Genomic DNA, 19,110 nt, shown 5'->3' on the forward strand with positions numbered 1-19,110 from the left:
TAGAAATTTCTGCCTCAGCACTGTTTCCTATAGATTTTGTAGTAGTTTCTACTCTTCTATCTCCCTGTTATTTATGTAGTAGCATAATGGACAGGTGTCTTTTTCCTAGACATTAAATGGAAATGAATTGAAGGTAGGGTGTAAGTAGAGCATTGCTGCTGTTCTTTATTTCTACTGTTGTTTCATTACCTTCTTACATCTCCTTTCTGCCTTTTTTTTTATTTTTTATTTTTTATTTTCTTTCCACAATTTTACTTTACTTTTTATTTTACACTACTCTTTATATATAATCTTGCAAATGCTGGTTTTATATATAATTTTAAAGCTCTTCGCTATTGCATCAGCTGGAAAAACGAACGCTTCAGGAGTAAAGGTTACCAGGAAAAGAAATAGCTGGGTTTGGAATGATTACGCTCATGAAATGAAAATGACAGTGGTGGTAGTGGGGAAAAATCAGATGTTGGCCATCTCTCCAAAAGCAACACTTGTGGAGTCACCTTTAGCTTGCATTTGGTCACTCTCCGTTTGGTTATTTGCATGGTTAGTCTTCATGATCATGAAGTAGGTTGGGAGCTTGTGAGTTGTCTTCTCACTTATATTAGTTGGTTTTGTTTACTTTTATTTTTAATGAATATATCACGTGGAATTGCTACGTATGAGACAGGCTGCACACAATGATAAGACTATCTGGTGGCTTTGACTCAGACTGAGCACTTTGTGAAATTTGGCATGGGGAAACTCAGAGAAGTGCCTTTTTCATATATGCATATAAAATAAATAAAACATAAAAGGCAGTAAATATGCATAATTTATTAATACTCTTCTTCAAACCAAAACAAACAGAACTAGAAAATTGGTTAAACCCCCAAAAAACGCAAATGGTTTTGTATGTCAGAAAAAATCCTCTTGTTGGTTTTGTGCAACGATAACAAATGCAGTTTTTGTCCTACATAGAAGTTCTTTTCTATACAGCCTTTCACATTTTGTTTAGTTAACAGCCTGCGTTAAAGTTGCATAGCTAAAACTACATAAGATAGAATGCAGCAGATGGTAGATGATCAAAAAGTCTACATCTTTCTCCTTGATGTTCAGTATTTCAATGCAGTTGCTGAATAGAAACAAGAAATGCTGTATTCAGCGTTAAAGAACTGGTGAATACATGAAAAACCATTATGGACTATAGACAAGAGTACAATATTAGAGAGAGAAAAAAATAAAAATAAAACCTTGTATAATGGTACAAAATGTTAAACACTGGCTGGAAAACAGTAATTGACTAATTAATACATATGAAGTCCTTAGATAACATCAAAATTGAAGTCTCTATAGTTGTTACGTCTTAAGTATATTCAAAAACTCTCCCTCCTTTTTTAAAAGACGCTCTTTCTGTTCTTTCATGCCTTGAACATTCATCTTCTTTTGCAGTATCACAGACCATTTGGTAAACATAACAACTGAACCTCCTGTTAGGCTTCTGTTCTATATGCAATACAATATCTCTGTCAAAGTAAACTTCATGACTGTAAGTCTGAAATGAGAAAAATAATTCTGATTGCAGTCTCAATTTCCACAGCTTGATAACATTGATTTCCAATAATTAAGATTTTCTGATAAAGTAACTACTGTCTGATGGAATACTTAATTTATTTGAGTCATGATTATATTTAGTACAAGTCTCATCCATAACACTAAGCAACACAATTTATCTACCCACTTCAAATCTGAATGAAAAATTAATGCATTTAGTGGTAGGTAAATAGGAAAGGGGAAATGTTAGTGTCAACAACCAAACAAAAAAAAGAATGCTCCTCACCACATCCCAGGATTCCAGTAATGGAATACTCTTAAGTAGAATCCCATGTTCATTACAGCGTAAATCAAGGTGAGCTCTTCCATCAGCTCCTATTTCAGTAACTGCCACAGTGGATAACAAATCCAGTTCATCTTCATAGTCTACAATTTTGAATGTCTTAGGAAAAACAAAGCCTTAAGTTTACATATGAAACAATTTCACATTCCCTGAAGAACTGGAAAGTATTTTGGCATCACTCTGCCAGCCTGATAGCCAACAAGCATCTTTCCTAACACAAGGTTTCTAACTTAGGTTGGTGATATTCCTTAAGACAGGAAGAGAAGAAAGTGATGTTCTGAACAATGTACAAGTAGATGCATTCTAGATATGACAGGATAAATAGATAACGGATAAAGAATTAAAAAATTAACACAACTAATGGTTACAGGCACTGCACCTGTAACAGGAATGACTTCTGTCTTGCTAAACTTCTTTAATCCATACTCACTACATCAGTTACCTCTTGTTCTGGGTCATCATCCAGCAAGTTAAGACGTTTTTTCACCACTCGACCTGAAGATGTTACAGTAACAGAGCTGTTCACCTTTGGAGAAAAAGAACAGCCCTGGACTTAGAGAGTTATAGTTTCATCATATCTATTTGACAACATACCTAATTCATGTCGTCTGCTTTCTGACATTGCTTTAATCTCTGGAATTGTGTCATGCCTTCTGCTCCTGACCTTGCCTTAATCTCTGGAATCTTGTTTTATTTATTAGCAATACATAGCCTTATTGCTGCCATCTGTTCTTTATGAGGGCTTATGAACTTGGTGGCTTTAGGTGAGGTATAACTGATGTTAGTAATTTATAGGTTCTCATTCCTGTGGAGGTAGCAAAGTTTCTCCACTACCATTTTTTTTTAGAACTGTAGTTACTGTAGCCAAGATGCTGGAATGAGAATGAAGTTACACCAATTTGCTTCATAATCTTAATTCCAGGAGACAGTCAAAGTAGCATCTTAAACCACCACAGCTGCTTTCATTGCATTCATCATCACTAATGCAAAAAATATTCAAAATTGGCATTATCAATACCTTAATGGAGGTCAAAAGTAAAAAGCAGATTACAGACAGGATTCAACAACTCTAATTTTTTAGCTTTTATTCCAACAGAAAGTTGTCTACTCAACTCCTAAATAATTGAAGGCAATCCATTAGATGACAAAGCTTATCCTTTCTGAATTAAATAGAACTCCTGATACAGATTTTTAATATACAAACTTTTCTCCTAAGAAAGCTTCAAAATTAGTATCACTGACTACTGGGAACTTTACAGGACTCATAAATGATTAAAAAAAAAAGCCTTTGCTTTCTATAAACTATATACATTGAAGGAAAATGACACAGCCTTACAAAAAACTGTTCTTCCTAATTGTGTTCTTTGAACTTTTTTGACATTTGTGATAGAAAAATGACAAAAGCACTCTATAGATTGCAGGAAACAATGGAGGTGATTTAACAGCTCATTTCTGTCAGAGGTTCAGATCATTCCCTTGCCACTTGGTTGTACTATTCTCTACTGTTTCAGCTCCAGTTCAACTCACCAGGTAAGCAAAATGAGTACTCTTTTTTTTCTTCTTCTTCTTTTTCTTCTTTTTTTTCCCAGGGCTGCTATCTACTATGTTATTGCACTGAATTGGCTCACCAAGGGTTACCTGAATGCTAAACTTGTCACAAGTGTGCAGGTATACACAGAAGGGAAGAGTCACACTTCTTGAAGGAATGTACTATCTCTGTTATCTTACAAAGACTTACCCATAATTTATGAGACTTGAAACATTTATAGCATTTGTATAACCAACTCAGCAGAGCATAAACAAAATTATCCTTGGTGATACCTTAATTTGAAGGAATCTGCCACCATCTTGTAAGTATGTTTTACATCACTGGTACAGTTATATTGCACACCTTAACTTAAAAAACCGGCTTGAGAATTCAGAAAACTATCCTGAAAATATAACTTCTTTTCAAAATTTCTTTCATATAGCTTTAAAAAGACCAGTGAAAACAAGGAGTGTCAAAGAGCTTTGAGTTATAACCATTAAACACATTGATTGCTCATATTCATTTCAGAACACCTCATAATTGCTCAAAATTATGCACTGTCATCTCAAATGTTAGAAATTCCTGTTAAACTCACACAGTTTTCTCTGTTGGCCATGATTATAAAGTCTTCTGCAATTTCTATTTGGTCTGTATTATCTTCAACTTCTTTAAGTTTCAAGACTCTACCAAAGAGACAAAAATCACAAAATGAGTATACATTCATATCCATTTACTACAATACTTCTATATTTTTAATCTAAAAGATCAGCTGTATTAAAACCATCAGAAATAACTGAAATTGAAATAAATTATTTTTATAATTTATGTGTATCACTGAAATTTTAGCACTGTTGTTCTGAATTTTTTTTAATATCAAATTCTACTACTGCCTGCGAATACACACACTCTTCATCTAGAAATCTGCCGATGTTTCTTCCAGGGCTCCTGATTCTGACAAATTTATAATTTTTCCAGTTTCTAGGAACTGATGACAATGTTTTGCCCACAGATTATCGAACTACTGAATTTATTCAGTTATGCAACTTTCTTCCTAGTGAAAACAAGACTTGAGGAAAAAAAAAAGTCATACTTTATCAAATTTGGTCCCACATGGATTATTCTGCCCGACATATCTGGATGGAAATATATCCAATCAGGTTCCAGTGAACAGCATTTCATATCTTGTATACCATTTTTTGCCTGAAGAAGGAAGGGAAAGCTTAGAATATTAGTATACTTAAAGCCTCACAGATGTAAGTAGAGGGGAAATACACAGCTCTTCTCCACAAACCTCTGAAGGTTTATAAATATTGCTCTGATAAACATGACCAGAAAAGAAGGCAGAGGAACAAAGTAACAAATAAATAAATGAATAAAGACTCCAACAATTCTAATTTTCAAGGGTACTCAGTATGGAACTGTTTCAATGTTTCTTTCAATTTGCAATAAACACTCACTTTGTACCATGACTGTATGTGCAGCCTCTCCTAAAACTATGCAAAATGAAATGAAACCTACATTCTGCAAACCCTTGAACAATTCTAGTAATCTGAGGAGACATGAGAAATGTAGTAGCACAAACTTCATCTTGTGCTTCAGGCCTCAGGCTCAGCCTTTCTTGTGCACAAATATTTATGGAGCGTGCAAGCCTATAGTAACTTGTGATTTCAGATGCAAATGATGCAAATTGATCAAAATCTTCAAGTTTTGGCAGGTGCTTTCTGCTGTTAAATTCAGCTGACTGATCATTCAAATTTTCAAATGCATGTAGAAAAAACTAGATGGGAAAGGTTTGCACAAGTCCCTTTGAATCTAAATTGATCTTCACCTGTGATTATGAAAGACGTTCTGAAGCTAAAAGAAACAGGAGGAGGATCACCGATATGATCAGGCTAATAAAAGAGATAAGAACATTCACATATGAGAAGTTTTTTAGTAAAGAATCCTCAAGTAAGAGGCCAGAAACTCTTCATATAAATATCTTCATGTCAAATGCAGATCCAAAATAAAATTTGAGACAGTCATCTCACATAAAAGAATATATGATGAATAGTACATAAAAGAAAAAAAAAAAAAAAGGGATGCTGGATTAAGCTGAGTAATAACATCTTTCTAGAGAGAGAAAATGTACAAATCAAGGATACACCACAAACATTAAGGAAGCTTGTTCTGCGATTTCTTAAAATGCCAACTGGTAGGCTGCCCAATTGGAAGTGCATTAAGATGTTTTCACACAAGGAATTAGGTATGAGATTCTGCTCGACTCTTTAAGTTCTGAATACAAAGCTATGTAGCACTGGCAGTGCTACGATTATATTGCAATGAAGGAAATATCAGAAGCAATAGTATTTCAGAAGAAAATATGACTTCACTGGATGGTAAACAGAATGCTGTAGGGCAATCCCTGTGAAGGCACCGCAGTGGAAAATGAATACTTCGTTACCTTCAGCAATGCTCAGAAGGAGAGATGAAGACAAACATGACACACGTTTATTTCAGAGAAGCTACTAACTCAATATATTACCAAAGCATTGTCTTTCAGAGAACAAATATAGAAGACTCCTCTATGTTTTTTCTTGTTAGGTGTGATGATATAATGCCAAGGAAAACCTCCAATTTGAAATGCATTCTCCAGAGAAGATGCTTCAAATAGCAAAGGTGGAGTATCTGCAAACACGGGGTAATGTTAAGACCATTAGTAGAAGAACAATCATAATTCTGTTGATCCTTACAAGTCTAAATTAAAATAAAGCTGTTAACTCTTCAGAACTTTTGAAGACAAATGGAAATATACTGGCTGTCATAATTCTTCTAGCACCAGCAACACTTTCTCACCTAGCATCCAGGCACATATACATATCTGCAGTTCCCTTTGGAAGCTTACTGAGTTCTCACATCTTCATGCTGAACTACTTTCCTGATATCTTTGACTTACTTCATTCCAAATGAGCTGGATACGCGAAGACTTAGCAAATAGTTAAAATCAGTCCAGCTCATCTGAATGAGAGTGGACAAAACCATGAACAGATCAAATGGCAGTCAAATCGCGTATCAAAAAGATCACTATTCTCTTGAGAAAAATAACTAAACTAAATAGCTAAATGTCCTTTCCTGTAGTACAACAAAATAGTGTAGACCACAATGAATTCAATCTGTAGCTGAGTTCTTAGAAAAAAACAAAACAAAACAAAACAAAAAAACAAATCAAAGAATTCTTCTAATTAATGGCAAAAGCAGTCTAGTTCTATCTTGATTTCAGTTGGGATAAATTAGACAGATGTAACACACCATTCATACAAATACTCTGTGTACTAAATGAGAAAAGTGTCTTGGAAAGAAATGACCTCTCGAAAACTTTGTAAATAAAAGCAACTTCTACAGCTGCTTTGACTCCATCAGTTTTAAAATGAAAGAACAGTTCTTTTTAACAGTACAGAGAAATGCTTATTAAAAAAAAAAAAAAGAAAAAGAAAAAGAAGGACAAAACATGGAGGAAATCTGCAGAGGGAATTTAAGCAGGCAGAATGTAAATACTCAAGCTGAATTATTGTGAGGAGGGCAAGGTTCTTATCCGGACTTTCTTTTTCCCAAGAGTTTGATCCAAATTTTGATTCGTCCTTGCCCTGCTTAGTCTAGATAATTAACCAAACTGTAGCTGATGGTGCCAAGATTTTGCAGGACATCAGCAATTATGGTTATATAGTGCTTCCCACTTTTTCTTTCATGTTTCTCAGAACATAGCCCCTTTATACTGACTTTGCTGTCTATGGAAATGAAGTTTTTCCTGAGCTAGAGAAAGGTTCTCTTCCTAGATGTCTTTTGCATTAACACATAGGAAATGGGAGACTGTGTGCAAGATGTAATGAAGTATACAGTTTGTAAAAACAGAGGTAAGAAAGCATGGAGAATGTTGAGGATGGAGGCATAAGCAAAGGACCTGCAATTATTAACATCTGTCAGAAGATGAAAAACAGGTCAAGAAAACTTGTAACATTTCACTTTGTAGACTTTTTTATTTTAAATAATGAATATATAATAAGGCCCATGAAAAATTCTACTGGATGGACTAAATGGTAGATTTAAATGTTTTTTTCCAGTAATACAACCATCAGAAGCAGTAGAGGCTGCTGCTAAGATACGCTTTTCTTTTTTATGCTCATTTGCCAAAATTCTAAGGCTGCAGCCAGCTCTGCAGTAGCGTGACTCTGCTGCCTCACCTCCCCAGTACTGTTATGTGTCACTTGCTCTTGTTGCTCAACATTTTGTTTTCATTATTCCTGAGTCCTTCCCCTAGCAATGTGAGTTTTGAGTCTCTAGATTGAGCCTCTTTGTTCATTTCCTTAGAACTCTCAAGTCTCATCTAAACATAAGCCACAAAGTTGTTCTTGGCAGCACTAACATATATTTGTTCTAATTTGTTGTGGAAAAGAAAAATGAGCAAAATATCTTCTCTGTTTTTTGTTAATTGAATTTACTGAATCCTATGATAATCAGTCAAATTACAATTTTACATTCTTGTCCTTCAGAAGATGACATAATGAAGATCTATAGTTACCTTGTCTTTTCTTTCAACTGTGGCCAAAATTAAATTTCTTACCAGTCAGTAGCTATAAAAGCTGTGGTAAGTACATAGTAACCCATGTGTTTTTATCTCTTTATTCCTCCTCTTGGGTACCTCAAACACCATAAAAAAGCATCAAATTTGAAGGGATTGCCATCCCTTCTGGCAATTTCTGTAGGGACAGTAGGACTAAGTAGGAAAATTCTGAACAGTTAAATTATGGTAAATACAAGTTTAAACTCTGCAGCTGTTAAAATCTTACTCACTGAAGCATTACATTACACTGAAGATTCAGTCAGCCATTTCACTCTTAGAAGAGAAACAGCTCCATAAAAAAACCACAGGAATGCAACTAGCAGCAAACAGCAGCCACGGCAAATGTTCATCTAAGTTCAAAGCTTCCTAACCACAAATTTTTAAATATAATTCAAGATCAAAAACATTTCTCCCCCAGCACATGGGTTTTGAATATCATAAACAAAAACTATAGTGATTCATAGGACGTGAGAACATATCAACTATAGAATTCCTTTCTAAGCTCCCACAGTGTTTTCCAAAGGGCCTATAGAATTACATTCTGGTTTAGCAGAGAGGAAAATAAGGAGAAATAAATAGACATCAAATACAGTAGCCTATCACTGTTTTGATAAAACACTGCATTATACTTGAAAGCTTTAACTATTAATTCTGCATTTTATCTTTGTGCATTTCCTCAAGTTTATGTGAATCAGTTTTGGTTTGTATGCTATTATCTAATATTGTTTGTAAACATAAAGGTGAAAAACATTTTATGGGAAGAGCCTCCTATAAAGTATTTACTACAGAAACCTTCAAAAATTAAAGGAAAAAAGCATGCCTTATTTGATTTTGGTGAAACTTACTCCCACCTCGAGTGTCTCACTTGAAATTTTTAGAATTTCTAAAGGGAAAAAAAAGTTTCACAGCTTTTGGTCATTTATTAAGATTCTTATCATCAAATTTTAATGTTAGAGGCACCAGTAGAGATGAATGTCAGGCTTCAAAGAAATTAAAATCATTACATAAAGCAGAACATTGATAAGTTACTGATTTGAGGCACGAGGATAGTTTTTAAGGTATCATTTCTTCTTTCCTTGGGAATTAACCTTACTGAAACTGGCACATTTCCAATAATTAGAAATATCAAAATGCAATTTGGACAAGCTACATACTATCTCACTAATTCTCTCTGATTAAATTCTCTTTCATCTTCTGCTTATGTGTTATATACAGTTTCTAGGTATCAGTAACAGCTGTTGTAGCCCTTTCTCTTTCCCTGAGCAGTTCTCTCAAAAATAAGGAAGGTGTTTCCATTTCGTGCATTACCTGTGAAGTTTTTAAAATAGATTATGTGCTGTACTAATTTGTCACAGAATCATAGAATGGCTCAGGCTGGGTGCTATTTAATTTATTCTTGCAATTAAAAGTAAAGAAAAGTATGAGTGTACTATAATGAACCTGGAAATAAAGCAACAGCACATTAGGACAGTAGTTTTAATGTTCTTAGTGCTAAAGAGTCATAAATAAACCATGTAGGACAAGATAATACAAAGATCATAAATACCTGTTATTTTAATGTTACATGGAAGACCAAAGGGATACTTTCCCACAACTCCCACTTCACCATTCCAATTGAATTCACATCCCAGATCAAATGGCTGCTCCATGAACTAAAATAATGCAGGACAATTCAGCTTTATTGATGGATATTTACTTGCTTTTTGTTTCAGTGCTTCATTACTACTGCATTCTTTATCTTGCTAGATGCTGCTCAAAGTCTTAATTTGAATTAACATCCGATTTTTTTAATGGAAGAAGGTAAACTTAAAAGGTTCACTGTAGTTCAGGTTCAGATCAAACAAACTTCCATGCCCATCATTTCTAACCATAACATTTTCTTTTGAAACTACAGACTGTGCATAAAAAGCAGCACACTCTGGTCTAGCACGTGTTGAAATGCCTGTCCAGCCCTGTTTCTCATGTTTTGCCACCTGTGACTGGCAAGCTAAAATTTTCTGATAGTATATCCATTCATATCTTCAGGCTGTAAATAGACACAGGCAAGGATTCAATCCTTTGACACAATCCCCATGTACCTATGTGATGTTACAAGTATATTAATGATCTGTTGCCACAAAATAGCACGGACTATATGAAAAATTTCCCATTACCTGTTCAGAGATAGCCTGGAAGTTATACAGCCTGACCAAACCCATGCTATACATTACAATCAGGATTCCATTAGAAATAGCAACGTCTGTTACATTGTTACCAAATACCTGTAAAAAGAAAAATGTTCTATTAAAGAACAAACAATTGAGAGAATGAAAAACCCAAAATTAAGAATATAATCTCAGTAATTAGTTCCTTTTCCTATAACCAAAGTTTTAGTTTAAGAAGGTTCCTATAACTCATCTGTTCTGCTGAGTTTCTCTAATACTTTGCACTGCAGTAACACCTGTGTCAGGTAAGTCACATTCTACAAGAACATTTATTCTCTAATTAATTCTGAGTATATCTTCATATCACGTTGCCCAGTTATCACAAGACATGAATAGATTGTATTGCCTAGCATCCCACAGGAAGCCAATAGGAAAGCTAACAGTTCAATATAAAAGTACTGATTGCAGAACCTCTCCATCACCAGGGTAAAATACTAGTCTAATCATGCCTCTGTGACTGTACAGCTGTACTAACACTAAAGTATCCAGCTGTCAAGAGTACAAATCCTCTCCGAATCCAAATTAGACGCATTCATGAAAAGCCGATTACCCCTTTAGAGATTATGCAGTATTCATTTGTGCTACTCTTTAGAACATCTCCACTGAAAAAAAAACACCAAGGAACAAACTAATTCTTAATATTTAATGACAACATGTGAAATTGGTAATTTTTTTATACTGAGATGTTTGGAAGACCAGAGTTTTCTTTTTTTTTTTTTTAATTCAGAATAGCTGTATGAAGAAATAAGTAAAACAGGCTTAAAATCAATTAAAGAAAAGAAACCCAAAGGCTGGAATACTCCTAATTCTTACTCGTATCTTTCAGTTTGGTCCTGAAAGATAAATTCACCTCTGAGGCCTTGCTTTCTTTCTTTTTTTTTTCTTTTTTTTTCTGTTGAGATTATTCGTTTCAGTCCTACTGTCTTCCAGCCCAAACTCTCTTTACCCTTGACATAAAGGATAAAAAGTTCCACTCTGAACTCAGACTTTATTGTGGCGTACCATCTCAGTAAAACTGTTGCATTACATGCATTCTGTAGTATTCAAGAATAACTAATCCTTACTGTAATGTAACAGTTACACAGTACCAATCCCTATCAGGCTTAGCATTGCATTCACTAGTTATTTCCTTGGATGAACATATTCTCAAATTCCAAATTCTACCCTGAACTTATTCCTAGTAGTAACAGTTACTGTGATAAACAGTACAGGCCTAATTGAAGACGGTTTGTTTTGTTTTGTTTTGTTTTTTTTACATTTTGCCTTCTATGACCCTGATGAATTCAGCATGCCATCCATGAAAAGATGGAGAATACCCTTGATACTGGTAAAATTTGTGCTTTCCAGTCATAAATGCTAATTTTAAACAGAACAGTGCCCCTAAACTTTCACAGGTCCAAATAAAAAATGGTTAAACCTCCTCTTCCACTTCCCAGCCTTAGCCAAACCCAGCATGAACTAAAACCCACTGGTAACTCTGGACCCCAAATGAGACTGTAGCTCACAGAACTTTGAAGACAGATCCTGCACATTCATACTGTTCCACTTGTAAGATTTATCTAGAACACCTATGACTTAAAATATCTTTTTAACCAAAACACCAGAATTTCCATCAGCTTGACCATCTAAGTATATGCTTATGTAGAAGGTCACAAACCAACCTCAGGAAGGTTGTTTCCTCTTGTCTGATAAAGACATGTATTTATACTGTACCATTTGGTATTTATGATAATACCAAAGTTTGAGTCATTTGATACTGTGTATAGAATCAAAAGACTATTACTAGAAATGGGTGAGAAGCATATCTACGTATAAAGAGGTGAAAAGGACACTACACTTTACAGTTCTCTAGCCTTTAATTACAGCAACTGTAAGAACTGAAGTTCAACACAACAAGGAGTAACCCAGTAACAATTCATTAACATTGTCTCGTCTGGAATTAAGATTCTTCCCCCAGTGCTTCCAACTGTCAGACACTAAAAGAACATCACTGCTCATTAAAAAAAGTTGTGTCCTGAAACATGAAGTATGACTTCTGAAATCGTAGGACAGTTGCCTAAATCATGTCTCTCATACAACTACAGTGCAGATTAAACCTACCTTTTTGTTTATTTCTAGCATTCCAATAAATGACAGAGGCAAAACTTGGAAGACAGCAAGATGAAACAGTACAGACTGTTGGATACCTGCCTGGGAAAGAAAAAGCATTGAACACACATTATACTTGAGATATTTGCTGGCATTAGGATGTCTTTATATTTTACCATAGTAGCAAAGTATAATGTTTCCATATCTGTCCTTGCAAATTTGTGACTGATCTTGTAAAAATTAAAGAACAGTTTTTCAACAAACTTACCTGCCGTGCTGCTGCAGGGAGTTTATTCTGAGCTGACTTCACAACCATTACTTCTTGAGGAGTATCCCAACTTAGGTACCTATTTGTGGTAAGGAAGACTTATCTCAATCACTGTAAAATCATTTAATAATAAATACACTATTTCATGCAAAATGTAACCTATTGTAATTAGGCGGATCCCTGCGTCCAGGCAAACTGCTCAGTATCTGACTGGAGAAAGGCACCTGAACTGTTTGTTCTTTTCAGTAATGCAAAAGCCACTGGACTAGATGCCAAGAACAGCTTATTCCTTATAGAGTTGTGTGAAGACTTCTTAAAGTATGAACATTTACTATATTATTTTTATTCCTTCCCTTCACAAATCACTGCTTTCTTATTCTTCAGTCCAAAGAAGATTTCCAGGAACTCAAAAAACCATGCACCTTGCCAGAAGCAGTAACTGCTGTGCTTTTAAGAATAAAGTGGATAGGATGCCCTATGGAGAAGAATGTTCGTAAGTTGAAAACTGCTTACTTTAACCTTTAAACATATTTTTATTATGTTTTATGAGGTTTACTTTGCAATTCTTAGAAGTTTGCTGCATGGTAGTGCTATTGCACTATCAAAGGCTATGAAATTATCAGAGAAAAGCCAACAGCAGTCTCTTTGTTGGATTTGTATGTGTGTGTGTGTGTGTGTGTGTGTGTGGCTCTTGTGTAACTTGATACCAAATTTGAGACAGTAACTTAAGTTGCTGAAGTGATTCTAGAGCAAGAGAAATACTCCAGGAAAACTGGTAGACAAACAAACCTATGTATGATTGTGTTCCTAAGGTTTTATGAGCTGTCTTTCACTCTAAGACATCCAAAAACTATGTATCCTCTGATCTGCAGGGAGCGTTTTAAGGTAATCTACTTACATCACATTCAATCACCAGCAGCAATGAAAAATCTGGGAAAACGTGGTAAAGTTTGGTGAGGAACTTGGGGCTTTGCTCTTTCCCCCCTCTCTGTATTTGCAGCAAATTCCCTCCAATTAAAAAATATTTTTTATAGTCCTTTGGCTAGTTATTGTAGGGGTTACCTTTCCAGAGGAATCATCAAAACAAGATTTTCTGAATGCACAGAAATTGGACAGCTTACTATACTGCAAGATAAACATGATTCCTCTTCTCCAGTTTAATACTAATGACTGTTAGCTATATAAACCCTAGCCAATGTTTAATACCTGAATTTGCAGCAGGATCCCGCAAGGTACACTTTTTCCAGTATTTCCCCACAATCAGCAGAGAGACGTAGAAGCCAGTTCTGCACTGTTAAGACTATAAGGGAAGGTTTGTAGTCTGATGGATTTGGTAGCATTTCCCCCTGTGTAACAAAAAGGTTATCATAAAGAAGTTAGTACCAGGACATTACATAACAAGACAGAAATAAATACACAACACTCAAAAACTAAAGATGGAAAGCTTCCTGATAATCACATCAGAATCTCTTGAGTTCATGTCTGTGCTAAATAATCAGCTGTTATACAATTAATTTGATTCCACACTTTTTGCAATGTTATGTGGAAGTGCACAAGTGAAAAATCCTCAAGAGGGGGAAATGTTCTTTACAAATAGTCTAAGGAGACTAAGCTCTTACAGCTTACAACCGAGCTAAATCAGTACACATATGAGCACCCATAAAGACCTTTTCTTACGAAACAGTCGAATTGTATTAGAACTATTAGTTGCTTCAGAAAAAATAACACAAAAATGTAACCCAAGGAGACAAAGAATGAGAAGTCGAACAGTGTGGCATCAAATGTGTCAAGATTTTACAGCTATGGAAAAGATTATCAGTTTGAAGTCAAATGGAAAATCCATTTGTAATAGCAATGAACTGTTCTGATTTTGAACTAAAAGATATTCAAATTGCGTGATATTACTATACCATAGGCACTAGGAAGAACAACCCAGAAATACTGATTGCATTTTTCATTTCTCTTTCCTGTGTGTTCCAGACTACATCTCAGCAGGGTGCTCCCAAGTACAAAATATTATAGTTTAAAATTCCACCAGGTGAATCAGACATTTCAAACCAAACAAAATAACCCGTGGATGAAGAAATACTTTTTCTTCTCTTTACAGTGCTCAATGAAAAATGGCTAATTGAATTGACTAACTTCTCTTAAATTTTACCTTTTTTGTGAGAAAACAGAACAAGCTTCAGTCTAAATACTGCAGCAAGACTATCTATGTATGAGTATCTATGAATGTAAGGGAAGAAAGGAGGAAAATTAATTAAAATAATTAACTAGAAAGGAGAATAGCTTGTGGACAGAATTACTTTGATAGGCCTTTTTTATATAAAATGTTAACATCTGGTAAAAAAAAGAAACAAAACTCCCATTTACTGCCCTTAATAACTCAAAAATAAAGAAACAAAACAGAATTTATGTTGTAAGGAATTAGAATTGAGTTGCATAAGCGTAAAGGCACAATTTTTAAAATCTTCCACAGATGTTCATGAAAAAGCACTTAAATGCACTGTTGAAAAATTCAGAGTATACCCCTAAGCATACCTTCTGTCAAAATAAGCATATGATGCAAACCTTGAATGACTTTGCTCACAACAAATGTTGACAAAAACAGTTAACAGGGAAAGAATGCTCTATTCTAAATCTGTTCCTTTGAAAGATATTAATTTGTTTTGCAAAACAGTGCTCTAGTAAAAAGTATTCTTACCAGTGGGCATTCCAATAATAAAGCATCTTCTATTTTTTCTGACTTAGAACACTTTGGCTTTTGATAAAGTATTCTTGGCTCTTGTGCAATGCTGGAGGAAAATGATTGCTAATCATTAGTCTACTTTATAAACTACTTTCTATCACAAGTAATTTCATACACTTATATAAATCCTACCTCTTTTGGTAAGTCAGAAATCTACATGCCTTAATTTTCCTTTGTAAATGCTATCTGAAATTGCTCTCAAAGTAAGGCCTATAAATAAATGTAGTATAAAGTAATGCTTAAAACCAAACCTTTTCTAAGTTTTTGTTAAAGCAAGCAGAACAAGATATACTTAAAAGTACTGTTGTTACTTTAGTAATATCCATTAACAAGAAAACATATTCCAAAAACTAAGAATCATATTGAAGCCTTGCTCTGAAGTACTTCCAGAGTTCCCTTTCCTAATATAAAGGCATCGCATAACGTACAAATATTTTTAAAAACCTGATACTAGCATAAAATCTTCATAGCATGTGTAGTTTTCTCCTTAGGGAGAAGTTGAGACAAAGATAAACCTTCAAAGACATTTGTCTTTTATGTTTCATATTGCACCATCTCAATATTGTTCTGACCATGGCTTAAGCCAGTTCTCCTAGTCCCTACTCCTTTCCCACGTGGGATGGCTGAGGACTGATGTGAGCGGGACCCCCAGCCCCTACTCTGCCCTGTGCTGCTTCTGAGCTGTGCCTCTGCAGCGTTCATGGAACAGGAAAGCATGTCAGAGAACTGATCTGCTCAAAAGTAAATTCCACTCAACTCACAGGGACAGTTGAGAAGGGTAAAGTTTGCTATATGTTTCAAGCAGTTGTGATGTTAGAACTGCAAGCCAAGTCAACTTTTAATTGTAAATGTATTACCTGCTGATACAGCATCGGTAGTTGTCTAAGTAAATTCTTCCTCTTTCATAAGCAATAGGAGATGCAGAATGCGTTGTCCAAACATTCTTGAATTTAGTACTTTCCTGAAACAGACAGAGGCTAGAACTGTGATGGACTTGTGAAAAAATTGCATTTGGAAAATCCTTGCTCCTGCAGCTTGATAACTGAGTTTAATGGAACCTTTCCTTTTGTACGAGTGCAGCAGTTTTTTGGGTTTTTATTTTTTTTTAACAAAATACTTTTAAAGAGAAGACTTCTCTCTCTTAAAAACTAAATTAAAATAACTCTTTACTAGCTTATGGACAGCATGTGCAATTAACATTTTGTTATTAACTGCCTCCATTAGAACTGGCAATTTTCATGTAAAAATATTAAATCAAGGATAAAATCCCCCACTGTGTAAATACGCACATACCATTCCTTTATACATAAGTAATTGAATTTACTGAGCATTGCTTCCACTTTACTCTTGGTGACTGGTATGAAAGGCAGAAAGGCTGACTGTACAGTTATTTGCAACATCAGCCGGAAGTGGCACATTCTCACATGGATGGTTAAAGGCGCCTACTGCAGACACCAGCAGCTCTATCCCCCTAACACAGTGCTACAGAACATAAACATTTGTATAGGCCAGAGGGACTGCCCTCACGTGCCCATATATCTGGCTGCACTGGAGGCTGCTTATCTCAGACAGTACATTTACTGGAAGTCAGCTGTAACACAGCTGCCCACTGGCTGCCACGCCAGCTGTCAGTGCAGGGCTGTCAACTACTGCACAGCAGCAGTAATCATTCTTAAATGAAACATTTAGTCTGCAACTGGCGTAATTTCTCTATTTCTGTAACAGAAATGTCACCGACACGTTAAGGTATGTTTGTTTACCTGCAGACCTCTGCTGATTTTCTTATTTTGCTTTGAGAACTCCCCAAAACGTTACAGAATTAATATTAGCCATCTTAAGGGATGGAAGAAGCAATATGAGATCTCATAAGAGGCAATTTCTAACGTGAACATGAAATTTACAGGCGCTTCTGCTGTTTCTTCACCACAGTACTCCGTAGGTTTCTGAGTCTCGCTAAATACAGGTACCGGTTTCTAACTCTCTCGGCTGCACTCTTGTATTCCCTCCCCAGACTTGCTAGCGCGACCCAGCGACTTCCGAAACGCGCGTCCCGCCCGGGCCGCCCTTACCTGGCAGAGGATGGTTCTCAGAAGCCCCATGTTCTTCCGGAGGGCCACGCCGGCGTCCCGGGCGTAAAACCCGTGGGCCCTACGGCCGAGCAGGCGGCACACGTTGGGCGCCCGCGGCGCGGCCCTCCCGGCGACGGCGGGGCACATCCTCGGCGCTCGGGCAGCGCGGGCCCTGCCGCTCGCCCGGAGCCCCGAGCCGCACGGAGAGCCACCGACGTCACGGGCCCGCGGCCGCCTCGGCCCGCCCGGCGCCGGGGGACGCGGAGCGGGGAAAGGCCGGAGCAGCCCCTCCGGGCCGGGGAGCGCGCGCCGGAACCACCCTGCCGGCGCGGGGTGCGGAGGGCCCGGAGCGCCTCGCCATTCGCGGCGGGGACGCGTTACCCGGCACGCCGCTGCCCGCCCCGCGGCCCGCCGGGTACTGTAGTTCTACGGGGCGGAATTCGGCGGCGCGCCCGCACCGCGCCTAAGGAGCCGGGGCTGCCCGCGGGGGGCCCGTATGGAGAGGCTTCGGGGCTCCGAGTCCGCCGGCCGCTGTCTCCGTGACCTCTGGGCGCCGCATTGACGGACTGAAGTGAGTGCAACGCGCGCGGGCGTACGGAGGTGCAAAGGAAATAATTCCGCTCGAGATTCCGGCTGTAAAAGGCAGGAGAGTTTTGTGGGAGATACTTGAGTCTAAAGAAGAAACTGCAGCCGAAGCTCATATCTTCTCAGGTTCCGTCTGTGGGTGCTGGGGCGCGGGCCGAGCAGGGCTGTGCTGCAGGGTGTGCGGCAGCACTGAGCCGAGCGGGCCGCCAGTGTCCTGCTGTGCGTGGGAGTGGAGCAGGGTGTTGAAAACTGTATTTCCGGGCTCTGCAACACCTCCCCGAATTGCGTGTTACTTATTTTTTTAGAGCTGCTACTAAAAGTCGTCACCATCATCAACAGCGTTTGCCAGAAGAGAAACTGGACTTCTGGAGACAAGCTTGTGTTCTTTCCTCCAAAGGCCCAAATGGGGTAATGTGCAAGCTGCTGGTCTTTGTGTTTCCGTGTCTGTTCTCCAGGATCCCCGAGCGGGACCAGGCACCTTTGCTGGTACTGTAACAGCTTCGAGAGTGCAGTGCTATGATGCTGTGGTGCATTGCCAGTGTTTAGGTGCAGCAAGAGAAGGTGCAGGTGGGGCAGTTGCGGTTGCCCCACTGGTGCTCAAGTGGCTCTGCACGCTGGTGGTCACCTCAGGGGTGGCAGAGTCCATGCAGACATCCAGGATCTTGCAGAGATGTAATTAAATGGGGGCAGTCAGTGTAAGTTAGAGATCAGTGAAATCCTCATTGCTGTTCCAGTTCTCAGCAGCATCCTTAATCGTAGGAAAACAATGTGTTTTGTGTTGAGAAAAGTGATCTTTGGTTTGTTGATAAAGTCATGCATTCGGTATTTCATAGAAAGTAGGGTTGAAAAACAACTGTAGTAATAGAAACATGTACCTGTACTTACATGCATAGTAAGGATATAAACATGCGTTTTCTTTTTCACTTACCTAAGCACCAGCCAGCAGAGGGTGCACAGGTTAACCGGGAAGCCTTAGTTCTGTGCTGTGTTTGTCACTGATGGCTTCCTCTTGATAGTAACCTTGCAAGTAGATGAGTTCAATAAATCGGTTTTCTGTTATATTCTGATGGGTATATAAGAAAAGATGTGTTGAATTATCTCAGGAGAAAAGGGGAAAAACAGAGAATATGGGGAGAGAGGGTAGTAAAGGAT

General features: G+C 37.4%; 2 protein-coding genes across 13 annotated transcripts in view; one reads left to right on the forward strand and one right to left on the reverse strand.

The window, feature by feature from the left end:
• The window catches only part of METTL8 (methyltransferase 8, tRNA N3-cytidine), a 78,589-nt gene that overhangs the window by 35,050 nt on the left and 24,429 nt on the right, over window positions 1–19,110 (forward strand). For 8 of the 12 annotated variants that reach the window (XR_014884463.1, XR_014884464.1, XM_085228398.1 and 5 more), the window contains exons 3-5: window positions 3,285–3,400; window positions 5,982–6,056; window positions 12,940–13,048. Coding sequence is in view for 9 of the 12 variants with exons in the window: in XM_085228398.1 (XP_085084524.1) it covers window positions 12,972–13,048 (77 nt within the window). In the remaining 3 variants the exon portion in view is untranslated. The other 4 variants (XM_085228394.1, XM_010713735.3, XM_085228400.1 and 1 more) reach the window with 3 other exon arrangements.
• Window positions 791–17,520, reverse strand: DCAF17 (DDB1 and CUL4 associated factor 17). Its single transcript, XM_010713738.2, has 14 exons — window positions 17,374–17,520; window positions 16,162–16,265; window positions 15,260–15,350; window positions 13,762–13,901; window positions 12,556–12,634; window positions 12,300–12,389; window positions 10,149–10,256; window positions 9,542–9,647; window positions 5,923–6,065; window positions 4,489–4,598; window positions 3,994–4,081; window positions 2,313–2,396; window positions 1,814–1,969; window positions 791–1,528 (listed from the first exon to the last, which is right to left on the reverse strand). The coding sequence occupies exons 1-14, from the start codon at window positions 17,518–17,520 to the stop codon at window positions 1,340–1,342; spliced, it is 1,635 nt and encodes a 544-aa protein (XP_010712040.2). The 3' UTR covers window positions 791–1,339.

The sequence above is a fragment of the Meleagris gallopavo genome, chromosome 7, assembly GCF_905368555.1.
Source record: "Meleagris gallopavo chromosome 7, MGAL_WU_HG_1.1, whole genome shotgun sequence".
Lineage (NCBI taxonomy): Eukaryota > Metazoa > Chordata > Aves > Galliformes > Phasianidae > Meleagris > Meleagris gallopavo.

Excerpts from the sequence above, each read along its gene's own strand:
- DCAF17 (XM_010713738.2), bottom strand. The coding sequence starts at position 17,520 with ATGTGCCCCGCCGTCGCCGGGAGGGCCGCGCCGCGGGCGCCCAACGTG. Across the intron at positions 16,266-17,373 it reads TGAGAACCATCCTCTGCCAG|GAAAGTACTAAATTCAAGAA; the intron begins GTAAGGGCGGCC and ends TGTCTGTTTCAG. Across the intron at positions 1,970-2,312 it reads ATGATGACCCAGAACAAGAG|ACATTCAAAATTGTAGACTA; the intron begins GTAACTGATGTA and ends GTTTTTCCTAAG.